This window comes from Myxocyprinus asiaticus, chromosome 44 (assembly GCF_019703515.2).
Source record: "Myxocyprinus asiaticus isolate MX2 ecotype Aquarium Trade chromosome 44, UBuf_Myxa_2, whole genome shotgun sequence".
In the NCBI taxonomy this organism is placed as follows: Eukaryota; Metazoa; Chordata; class Actinopteri; order Cypriniformes; family Catostomidae; genus Myxocyprinus; species Myxocyprinus asiaticus.
In genome coordinates this window covers 12,029,863-12,042,128 of record NC_059387.1, presented here as the reverse complement: position 1 = coordinate 12,042,128, position 12,266 = coordinate 12,029,863, and the positions used below count along the sequence as shown (strand labels likewise).

General features: G+C 45.7%; 1 protein-coding gene across 6 annotated transcripts in view; it reads left to right on the top strand.

Moving 5' to 3' along the window:
- The window catches only part of LOC127434716 (E3 ubiquitin-protein ligase HECW1-like), a 129,180-nt gene that overhangs the window by 18,192 nt on the left and 98,722 nt on the right, over window positions 1-12,266 (top strand). For 2 of the 6 annotated variants that reach the window (XM_051687636.1, XM_051687631.1), the window contains exon 2: window positions 5,620-5,700. The exons of 3 other annotated variants lie outside the window; for them this stretch is intronic. In XM_051687636.1, coding sequence (XP_051543596.1) covers window positions 5,674-5,700 — 27 coding nt within the window. In that variant the 5' untranslated portion in view covers window positions 5,620-5,673. The remainder of the gene's footprint in view (window positions 1-5,619; window positions 5,701-12,266) is intronic. One more of the 6 variants, XM_051687633.1, reaches the window with a different exon arrangement.

The window sequence follows — 12,266 nt, the reverse complement described above, 5'->3', positions numbered from 1 at the left end:
TCATTAACATCCATCACTTCAGAGGAATTACAGTACTTAGCTGTAAGGCAGTCGATTCCTGCTGGGATGTGTTGACTTGCAAGAGTTTGATTTACTGTCATGTTTCGAGGGGTTTTATAGAGGATGATAATGAAATGTGTGTTAGAAATTATACATTTTATTGAAATGATTGCTTTAATCAGCACCTGTAAACAGAGCACTGACAGGTTTCACCTAGCCCACCTTAACACATCTAGATTCATGGGTAACATTAATATTATATAACACAATAATTATATAAAAGTGCATTATTTAAGAACTCATTATTGATCACTTGTCTTGCTGATTTGATTTAACTGATTTATTTTGCAATTTTGCTTTTTGGCTGTTCTTTAACTTGCTTACCTTACAGGTGTTTCTTTAAAGGAATATTCTGGAGTGAATTGACAGCATACGTGACATCAACTTACAACACTGGAATATACATTCAAAATGTACTATTTATCACACTCTTTCGAAATTGTAGCTGTAACATTTAAACATTATGTGTGTTAGCATGACATTGGTGTGAAAATCGCACTAACCTTGTCTCTTGAAAGTTGCATCCAATCTTTGAATAACCATGTAATGTTTAGCCGGTACACCCAGTAATTCACAAACAAGACGTGATGTAGCAAAATACTGTTTAAATATGGCAAACTCTGCCCATATAACTAGACATTCCGACTAGAAAAATAGTTCCCCCTCAAAAAGGATGATGTAGACTGTTATGTTTTGCTGTTCAGAGGAACGACACGGACATCCATTTCACTGCAGACTCTCTTCTCAGTTTCTCTCAGGTTAGAACTTTTTAGGTTACAACATTTTAACTTGAACTGAATTTGCCTCTTTATTACCACTAATCAGTCCATAACTACAGATCTAGTCTGTTAGGCACTTTTCTCTGGCAAAGTGGATATCTCTGTTCAGGGTTAGGAGCTGTCCCTGAATCCACTGAAACATGTGGCTGTGTACCACTGGCATTGACCTTGCCACACACATCCGAAGCAAAGTCATCTGCCATGGTACTGTCCATAGCAGCTATTCTGTCCTGTATATTAGATGACAGTAAATGGTCGACATGTACCTTCACGCTACGATCTCCGACTTGTACTTGGTATGTGAGAGGTCCATGCTTGAACAAGATCACTCCTGGAACCCAGGCACAATCTGAGTGTCGACTGTTCCACACTATCACTTTCTGGCCAACCTCAAATGATCTGAGTTTCCTGGAAGGTGTGTCATGAGCTCTCTTATTTTGCATTTGGTGTTTGACAACTACAGAAGAAATATCTGGCTTTAGCAGTGTGAGCCGGGTACGAGGCTGTCTTTTCAGAAACAGTTCAGCAGGTGTTCTTTCTGTTACTGTATGGGGAGTGTTGCGGTAGGTTAACAGGAAACGAGCCAGACACAGATGAGGTGCTACAGACTGCACTCGTAACCTTTTCCATGCTTTTTTAAGGTTTGTGCCACCCGCTCGGCTTGACCGTTTGTGGCTGGATGATATGGAGGTCACAAAACATGATGCACATCATTTTTGCTTAGGAACTACTCAAACTACCTGGAAGTGAATGGTGAGCCATTATCTGATACCAGCTCTTTTGGGGATCAATAGGAAGCCCAGAGATGATGCATGAGGTTTATGGTCTTTCTGTATCGGTCAGCTGAGTGGGGAAAATTTCCAACCACTTTGAGTGGACATCCACAATCACTAAGAAGTGTTGCTTGTCTATTTCTGCATAATCACAGTGAATGCGCTCCCAGGGTGTTGTTGCCCAGTACCATGGATGAAGAGGAGCGCTGGGGGGCTGGTTTCGCCCCAACTCACATGGCATGCACTTACTTACGATGTTTTGGATGTCTTGTTCGAGTCCTGGCCACCAGAGGTATCCTCTTGCCAATGCTTCCATTCTTATTATACCTGGGTGACCCTAATGCAGCTCAGACAACAGTCTTTCAATGTACTTAAGAGGAATGATCACTCTCAAACCCCACAGGATGAAGCCCTGGTCTGTTGAGAGCTGATCTTTCCTATCAAGTAAAGGTTTCAAGTGTTCATCTGTGACATGACTGGGCAATCCAGACAAAGTTATGTCCAACACTTTTAACAGCAGAGGATTTCTCCTGGTTCCTGTGGTGATGTCCTTTGCGCAGATGGGCAATTCATCTAAATGTGAAACTTGAAACACAGTCTCCTCTTCCCCCCGTAGAGGTATTCACATATGATAATCTGGACAATGCATCTGCGTTTGCATGATAAGAAGAGCATCTATACTCTATGTCGTAATCATAGGCCAACAAAATCAAAGAACAACATTGCATACGGAGAGCAGCAAGTGTAGGGATGGCAGACTCAGAACCTAAGATAGCAATAAGAGGTTTACGATCAGTCAGCAAATGGAACTTGCGTCCATACAGAAACTTGTGAAACTTTTTGACTCCAAAGACTATGTTCAAGGCATCTTTTTCAATCTGCACATAGTTTTGCTCACTTGCTGTTAAAGTCCTCAATGCAAATGCAATTGGGTGTTCCTCACTCGAAGGTAACACATGTGAGATAACTGCTCTGACACCATAGGAAGAGGCATCACAGGCGAGTCATAGTGGTTTCTTCAGATCATAGTGGGCTAACCACTTACTTGACAACAAGTGCTGTTTACAGGTGTTAAAAGCTTGGGCGCACTCTAGAGACCATTGCCACTTTACATTGGCTTGCAACAATCTGTGAAGTGGGTGCAACAATGTGGAAAGATTTGCCACAAACTTTCCGTAGTAGTTCAAAAGACCCAGAAAAGATCTAAATTCCAAGATATTTGTCGATTGCTTCCACCTTGTAACCCATTTTCATCAATCCAAAATTCCAAGTATTCCTCAGAGTTACAGAGGAATTCACATTTTGATTTCTTCACTTTTACTCCATGTTGTTGAAATCGTGATAGCACTTTGTCCAGTACTACCCGATGTTCCTCAGAAGATGGCGCAGAGACCAAAATATCAGCCATAAACACACTACATGTTCGAGTTCCTGCAGGATGTGAACCATTGTGTGTTGGAAAATTGCAGGTGCTGTGTAAATTCCATAAGCAAGACGATGGTACTTAAATATGCCTTTGTGTGTGTTTATGGTAAGGTACTGCTCGGATTCAGCGTCCAACACACGCTGTTGATATGCAAAGGACAGATAAAGCTTAGTGAAGACTTTTCCCCCAGCCAAGGTGGTGAAAAGATCCTCCGCATTTGGTAGCAGATATCCCTCTGCGAGAATGCATTTGTTCACTGTGACTTTATAATCACCACACAGCCTGACTGTCTTGTCCTTCTTTGGCACAATAACTATTTGGTGCCGCCCAATCACTACATCCAACTTGAGAGATAATTCCATTCTTTTCCAGGCAATCAAGCTCCTTTTCTACTGCTTCCTTAAGAGCATATGGACCGGCCTTGGTTTGTGAAAGATAGGTTGAGATCCTTCTTGCACTCTCACTTTTGCTTTGAAGCCACTGATCTCGCAATTTCCATCTCCAAACAGCTCTTTGTGTTTTTCAAGTACTGTACATCAGAGAGTGAAGGAACACTCACCGGTGTCATGTTTCTCAAACTGAAGATATCCTTACATTTTAAGGATATATTCTGGAGCCAGTTATGCCCCAGCAGTGGAGGTTTGTCTCCCTTGACCACAATCAATAGGAGTGACCATTGTTGTCCCTCATATGTGACTGGAACCTTGAGCTCAGGGATTTTGTCCCCTGTGTACGAAGCCAGATGAATGGAGGTCGGGTGCAACATACAGTCCTTCAATTTGTCTTTATAGATATACTCTGGGATCAAAGACAAAGAGGCTGCTGTGTCTAGTTGCATGCTAACTGTTCTTCCATTTATCTGAAAATCAATATAAATGCCATCCGCCTTCTCTTGTGCAGAGCAGACAGTGAATAACTCGAACAGTTCATCATCCCTTGCGCATTGTGTCTCAGATATGTCGCCTGACACATATTGGGCTTTGGCTGAATGTTGTGTTTTGTGACTCTTCCATGCATGCTGAAAGTGTCCAATTTTCCCACAGTTGTGGCATTTCTCATTGCGGTAACGGCATTCTGTGGGATGGTGGTTGCCTCCACCACAAATAACAGTTACTTTTAAGTTTATTAAAAGGTTGCTGCTGGCCCCCTTTTTAGGTACTGTACCAAGAACTCCACATTCTCTCTATTTCTCTCTGCCTCCACAGACATTCTGCACCGTATGCACACTCATGTCTTTTATGGTTGTCTGTGCACCCATCTCCTTGGTGTCCTTGTGCGCTAATTCTAATGTGAGGGCAACATTGCAGGCTTTCTTAAAAGTAAGGTCCTTTTCTGACAGTAACCTTATGTGATAAACTTCTCCTGCGAGTCCACAGACATATTTGTCCCTGAGAGCATCATCATGAAATGTTCCAAATTCACATGAACTTGCGAGACATTGCAATGCCAGAATGTAATCCGATATAATTTCCCCAGGACTTTGGTTGCGTTGGTAGAATCTGAAACGTTCTGCAATCAGAAGTGGCTTGGGCTTGAAATGATCAGAAAGGGTCTTAGTAATTTCCTTGTATGTTAAGTTGATTACTTTTGCTGGCTCAACAAGACTTTTCAAGAGACCATATTCCACAGGTCCTCAAACCCTCAGGAACATATCTGCTTTTTTGTCACTATCAATTTCATTTGCTGCAATCCATTGATCAAATCTCTCCAAATAGGTATCAAAATCCTCTTTAGTACTGTCAAACTCAGGTACTCATCCTATTGTGGCCATTTTCCTTTTCCTTGTTTTTATTCCTTTATAATTTATTCTTTCTCTCTCTCTCTCTCTCTCTCTCTCTCTCTCTCTCTCTCTCTCTCTCTCTCTCTCTATCTTTTAAAAAAACTAGAGAAACTACCGTAATACATGGCATAGATTCACATGCACAATACATTACATGTTGACAACTAAGATCTAATAATAAACATTTTTACTAAATGATACATTTAATTCTTCAAAATTTATATGAGCTTTCATACAAGCTTCACTTTTCTGCGCAAAAACGCAAACGTTCATCCACCTAGAAAAGTAGTCCCACCTCAAAAGGATGATTTTGACAATTTACAGTTCAAATAAGCATTTACTGAAAATCCATGTTAGTCCTTTAACAAAAATACCCTTTTTATATATAAAATAAGGGATGAGTCAAATTATTTTCTGTGGTAATCCACAACATGCATCAGGTGCTGTTGACAGAGCTTAAATTGTAACCTTGAATATTCCTGTAAAATGCTTGGGTGTTTATTGTCGTGTTGGTTGATTGATGTTGTTTTGGGGTTGTGTTTATTTGTGTGTTTATGTCCATATATGTTTTTTAGAGGTTTTTGTTTGACATTCTTGTTAACAATATATAACTGATTGTGACTGCATGCCAACTTTTTACATATGAATAATATCAATGTAATACATTACATTATATTAAACTTGCCCTACTTATTTTACACAGTTATGCATTTGGTTTGCATCTGAAACATATAGACAGCACCAAATGTGAAAATAAATAAATAAATACAAAATTACATGATTTGTTTCATGTTATTTTAGTAACTCCCTGACCATCTCCTCAGGATTTGATGTGCTTTGAGTTGGCGAATCATAATGCTGCTACACCTGTGTAGTGTAAAGGTCAGTGCTCTTCTTCCATTCGCTCAGCATGAGACTCACTCTTTATCATCTCGTCATCATCCTTTCTTCATGACCATCAAAACTCAAAGACAAATACATGATGGGTTCTTTCTATTGTACATTATTTGGAAACTACTGACTACTTCTGGATTCTATTGAATTTTTAAAGGAATAGTTCACCCAAAAATAAAAACTCTGTCATTAACTCCCCCTCATATAGACCTATATGCTGTTTTTTAAGCTGTAGAACACAAAGGAACAAAAAGGACCCCCCCCCCCCCCAAGATTTTGTTGTACCAAAAAAAAAAAAAAAAAAGATAATGTAATTAGATGTAACATGATTTCTATAAAACAAACTATGGCATTTTTGTAATTATAATCAGTAGACCTACTCTAAACACTTGTAAAAACAGTAAATACAAAATATAAATATTTATAAATTGTAACAAAAATATATTATTTTCCCTCACTTCCCTAATGTAGCCTATGACAAATTTAATAGAGCTGAATTAGTGATATGATAATATTTATTATCAATCTATTTCTCCCTAAAGTACAGCTTTACTATAGTAAATTCAAGGTTGGTGATGTAGAATTCTGTGCTGAATTCAAATGGTTTCCGCTTCTCGCACCTTGCTTCTCACTGATTCTCGCAGAGCTGCGCCTTTAAGAGCTCGAGACTGGTCTGCCAGTAAAAACGCACCTGATTTGCGCTCGTTTTTGCACGCTGATTTCCATCTGCAGAACCATACAGGTGCATGGAGGTTGTGCCTCTGCCTATGTATTTGACACTGCTAAACCAGATAGTTCAGATGTGTCGCTAAACTTCAAAATCAGATGAACCACGGTACAAATGCGTACCAACCTGTATAACTGAGAACCAACTGATATACTCCAAGTCTAGATAAACATTTAAATGCAAAGAGGAACTTGACGATAGATTTGATTATTATGACTGATAAATGCCCCCCATTTGTAACCTAACGCCCCCCTCTTTTCTTGTTTGCTCCCAGCGCTTCCTGGCATCCTTTGAACACCCCCTGGGGGGCGGTACTGCCCTTGTTGAGAACACCTGCTTTAAATGTTAAACGACAGACAAACACTTCATGGGTCTTTCTGAATTGGAATGGATAGTTAGAAACAGATAGAAAAGGGACAGCTCTGTTATTGCTGTTGGAACAAAACTCTAGAGGCGATAAGAGTATCGTTTTTGTGACTGTTTCTGAGTCTTCTTGCTTTCTTCGACACTTTCCATCTCCGCTTACTGTGACAGAGCTCCCAGAGGCATTACTATTTTAAGATGTGTGTCTGTGTGTGAGAGTTGTTGGCAGGCATACAGAGGGATGTTTAGTGTTTCAGATACTTAACCACATCTGACTGATAATGTCTGAGCCTTCAGGGCAAAACAGCCCAAAACAGAAGACCTAAACAATTACACAGCATATGTCTTTTGCACTTCAAGGTGATATATCCATCTTCTGAAGATACAGATGTTGTTAATGACTCTGTCACAACAACATGGAATCAAGCTACAAGCAAAACCAATCACATCATCAGTGTTTTAGTATCAACTTAAGTGGTAATGACCTGGCATGAAGAGTGTGGCATGCATTTCACCTCAACTCTCAGCTGTCTGCTGCCTAAAACTGTAAAGAATATATGAGAAAGACGTTGTGTCAATGTAGTGACACTAGGGGTCACTCTTGGGAGCCCCAAACACCTCTGCTTTTTGAAAAAAGGCCAGTGGGAATTGGCGAGTGGAATTTGCATGTCACTCCCCTGGACATACGGGTATAAAAGGAGTTGGTATGAAACCACTCATTCAGATTTTCTCTTCGGAGCCGAGCGGTTGCATTCAGTGCACTGAATTCAATTTCTCCCTACCATTCACCTCAAACTGCTGGATTTACGGTGCATTTCAGTGGCTTCTCCCCCTCTGCACCCGTGGAGTGCTTTGGCAGAACAAAACAAAAGAGTATATTCTAAAAGAGTATATTTTCAATTCTAAAAGAGAGGCACACACGGAACGTCTTTTTAAAGATGCCTTCCGTTTGTGTGTTATTCCTGGTTGCGGTCGTTATCTCTCTGTTCTGAAGGCCACGATTGCTGCCCATGCGGAGATATCGTTCATGGATGGGTCTTGTCCTCATTGCGAGAACATGTCCATGGCAATGTTGCGGTCACAGCTTGCCTTCATAAGAAAGCAAGCAACCCCAGTGGCTCCCCACCTCGGTCCTTCTACCTACTGGTATGAGGCCGTGTCGGTTAGCACTGGGGGCGATTTGGGGACTTCAATGGGAGCACCTCCGCTGGGTAACCCCCCACGGACCTCCCATTCCTCAGCACGCTCGCTTGCCCGGGTCGGGCTCTCGGATGAGACCGCCGGCTTGTCTCAGGGTGAGTTCGACCTCTTATTCGGAGCCCGGGAAGACAATGAGTTATCAAGCGCAGCATCGGAGAGCGGGCTCATCCAGTCTGATGCGGAGGCTTCAGCTGGGCTTCCTCCTTCGGGTATGGTCGCCCAGTCTCAGGCAGACGCGGATATGACGGACATGCTTTCCCGAGCAGCCGCGAGTGTCGGGTTAGATTGGAACCCTCCACTCTCCCCTGAACCCTCGCAGCAATATGATTGGTTCCTGGACCCAGAGTGCCGCTCACGGCCGTGCCCCGCCCCGGTCCCTTTCTTCCCGGAAGTGCATGAGGAGCTGACAAGATCGGGGTGGGCACCTTTTACTACCCGATACCGATCTTTCAGCTCCCCCGCTCTCACCACCTTCAATGATGGGGCAGCCAAGGGGTATTCAGTGATCCCCCAGGTGGATAAGGCGCTCGCAATGCACTTGTGGCCCGGCCCCGGCGTGGAGCCCACCGCAGGAAGCAGACACCACCTGTCTCACGACCGGCCGCCAAGAACACAAGGAAGGCTTTGAAGCGCCCCTGAGACGGGTGACCCAGGGATGAGGAAACCCGCTTTTATGGAGCTGGTAGACAGACCACTCCATCACCATTTTACCTTGCGTGCGGAGATCGCTACCCTTCTATGGAAGGGTGCGATAGAGCCTGTCCCTCTGGCTGAGATGAAGAAGGGGTTTTACAACCCCTACTTCATTGTACTGCAGAAAGGCAGTGGGTTGCGGCCAATCTTGGACCTGCGAGTACTGAACCGGGTCTTGTACAGACTCCCGTTCAAGATGCTGATGCAAAAACGCATTTTAGCGAGCGTCCGGCATCAAGATTGGTTTGCGGCGGTAGACCTGAAGGATGCGTTCTTCCACATCTTGGTCTTACCTCGACACAGACCCTTCCTGTGGTTTGCTTTAGAGGACCCAGCGTACCAGTACAAGGTACTCCCCTTCGGCCTGTCTTTGTCCCCTCGCGTCTTCACGAAGGTCGCAGAGGCAGCCCTTGCCCCACTAAGGGAAGTGTGCATCTGCATCCTCAATTATCTCGACGACTGGCTAATCCTAGCTCACTCTCGGGATGTGTTGTGTGCACACAGGGACCTGGTGCTCACGCACATCAGCCGACTGGGGCTTTGGGTCAACTGGGAAAAGAGCAAGCTCTCCCTGGTTCAGAGCATCTCTTTTCTCGGCATGGAGTTGGACTCAGTCTCAATGACAGTGTGCCTCACGAACGAGTGCGCACAGTCGGTGCTGAACTGTCTGAAGGCATTCAGACAGAAGACAGCGGTTCCACTGAAACTTTTTCAGAGGCTCCTTGGGCATATGGCATCCTCAGCGGTGGCCACACCACTCGGGTTGATGCATATGAGACCGCTTCAGCACTGGCTTCAGACTCGAGTCCAGAGATGGGCATGGCACCAAGGGAAACATTGCGTGGTCATCACGGCGATCTGTCACTGCCTCTTCAGCCCTTGACGACCTTGCATTTCTACGGGCAGTGGTTCCCCTAAAGCAGGTCTCCAGGCACGTCGTGGTTACGATGGACGCCTCCAAGACGGGCTGGGGTGCCGTATGCAAAGGGAACACAGCCGCCGGCCCCTGGACTGGCCTACGGTTGCGTTGGCACATCAACTGCCTCGAGTTGTTGGCAGTACTACTCGCCCTGCGGAGGTTCTGGCAATTGATCCAGGGCAAGCACGTGTTGGTCCGGATGAACAACATGGCGATGGTAGTGTACATCAACCATCAAGGCGGTCTACGCTCCCGTTGCATGTCACAACTCACCCGCCGTCTCCTCCTCTGGAGGAGCGCCTCAAGTCGCTGTGAGCCACTCACATCCCGGGCGACCTCAACACCACGGCGGACATGCTGTCATGACAGGCTACGCTCAGGGTAGAGTGGAGACTCCACCCCCAGGTGGTCCAGCTGATTTGGAGTCGATTTGGTTGAGCACAGGTAGACCTGTTTGCTTCCCGGGAATCCTCCCACTGCCCGCTTTGGTTCGCCCTGACCGAGGCACCCCTCGGTATAGACGCGGTGGCACACAGCTGGCCCCCGTGATTATGCAAATATGTGTTTCCACCAGTAGCCTACTTGTACAGACCCTGTGCAAGGTCAGGGAGGACGAGGAGCAGGTCGTCCTAGTAGCAACCTACTGGCCCACCCAGACGTGGTTCTCGGACCTCATGCTCCTCACGACAGCCCCCCCCCCCCCCCGCAAACAGACCTCTGGAATCTCCACGTCTGGCCCTTGGATGGGACGCGGAAGGCCTAATCGGCCTACCATCCACGGTGGTAGACACGATCACTCAGGCTAGGGCTCCCTCTATGAGGTGCCTGAATGCCTTGAAGTGGTGTCTGTTCGTTAAGTGGTGTACTTCTCGAAGCGAAGACCCCCAGAGTTGCGCAGTCAGATCGGTGCTTTCCTTCCCGCAGGAGAGGCTGGAGGGGCGGCTGTCCCCCTCCACCTTGAAGGTGTATGTAGCTACCATTTCAGCACATCACGATGCAGTGGATGGTAAGTATTTGGGGAAGCACGATCTGATCATCAGGTTCCTGAGAGACGCTAGGAGGTTGAATCCCTCAAGACAGTGCCTCATCCCCTCGTGGGACCTCTCTGTAGTCCTTTGGGGTCTACGGGGAGCTCCCTTTGAGCCCCTGGAGTCAGTTGAGCTTAAGGCACTCTCTTTGACTGCCCTCCTGACTGCGCTCACTTCCATCAAGAGGGTGGGGGGACCTGCAGGCGTTCTCTGTCAGCGAATCTTGCCTGGAGTTCAGTCCAGATTACTCTCATGTGATCCTGAGACCCCGACCGGGCTATGTGCCCAAGGTTCCCATGACCCCTTTTAGGGATCAGGTGGTGAACTGGCAAGCGCTGCCCCAGGAGGAGGCAGACCCAGCCTTGCCGTTGCTGTGTCTGGTGCGTGCTTTATGCATCTAATTGGATTGCACGCAGAGCTTTAGAAGCTCCGAGCAGCTCTTTGTCTGCTTTGGTGGACAGCGGAAAGGAAGCGCTGTCTCCAAACAGAGGATCGCCCACTGGGTCGTTGACGCCATCGTGATGGCATATCACGCTCAGGATGTGCTGCCCCCTGTGGGGTTACGAGCCCACTCTACTAGGAGTGTAGCGGCCTCCTAGGCCCTGACCAGTAATTAGGCCCTGTACTGGGGTAGGTGCTCCACATGTGATATCTTCCGCTAAATCTTTCCCTGTTGGTAAACGGCGTCTTCCTTGGGCACCATGTTTGTAGAAACTCCTCCCCCCTCAGGTAGGACCTACCATGCGACTTCTCCACATGACATACTTCTGACAAGACTCGGTAAGACCATGTGGGGAGAAAAAAGAGGAAAAGAGGCCACAGCTGGGCTAGCCTGTCACTATTTGTTGGGCAGTCGACTTGTTTCCAAAGGACCGTTCGACGCTCATAAGAGCATTGGGGTAGGTTACGTGACAGCCTGGTGCGCCGGCTATGAGGAACACAGCGGTCTGCCCGTCTCACATCGCCAGTCCACGTAACATATTTCAGCTAGTTGTGGCGTTTTGTATAGGGACCCCTAGTGTCACTACATCGACACAACGTCGAGTGAGTGACAGATAGGGAACATCCTGGTTACTTTCGTAACCTCAGTTCCCTGATGGAGGGAACGAGACGTTGTGTCCCTCTTGCCACAACACTCAACTACCCGCTGAAATGGCCGAGACCTTGTCTCGGCTCCTCAGCACAAAACCTGAATGAGTGGCTGCATACCAGCTCCTTTTATACCCGTATGTCCGGGGGAGTGGCATGCAAATTCAACTCGCCAATTCCCATTGGCCTTTTTTTCAAAAAGAAGAGGTGTTTGGGGTTCTCAAGAGTGACCCCTAGTGTCACTACATTGACACAATGTCTCGTTCCCTCCATCAGGGAATGGAGGTTATGAAAGTAACCAGGACGTTTTCTAGGTTCCTGGTCGAAATCTGTTTTGATAACAAATGTTTCACCTCATGTTCCGACCATGTCTAAGTCGGAGTTAAATAGAAGTAATGAGTAGGTAGTCATTTTAAATTTGTGTGGATCATGCATATTCCTTTCCTTTCAAGCTTTCTGCATGCTCTTTTCACTTCCTTCTGGAATGTGCCATACTTACTGAATTATATTCATATTGTACATATTTCACTGTGAT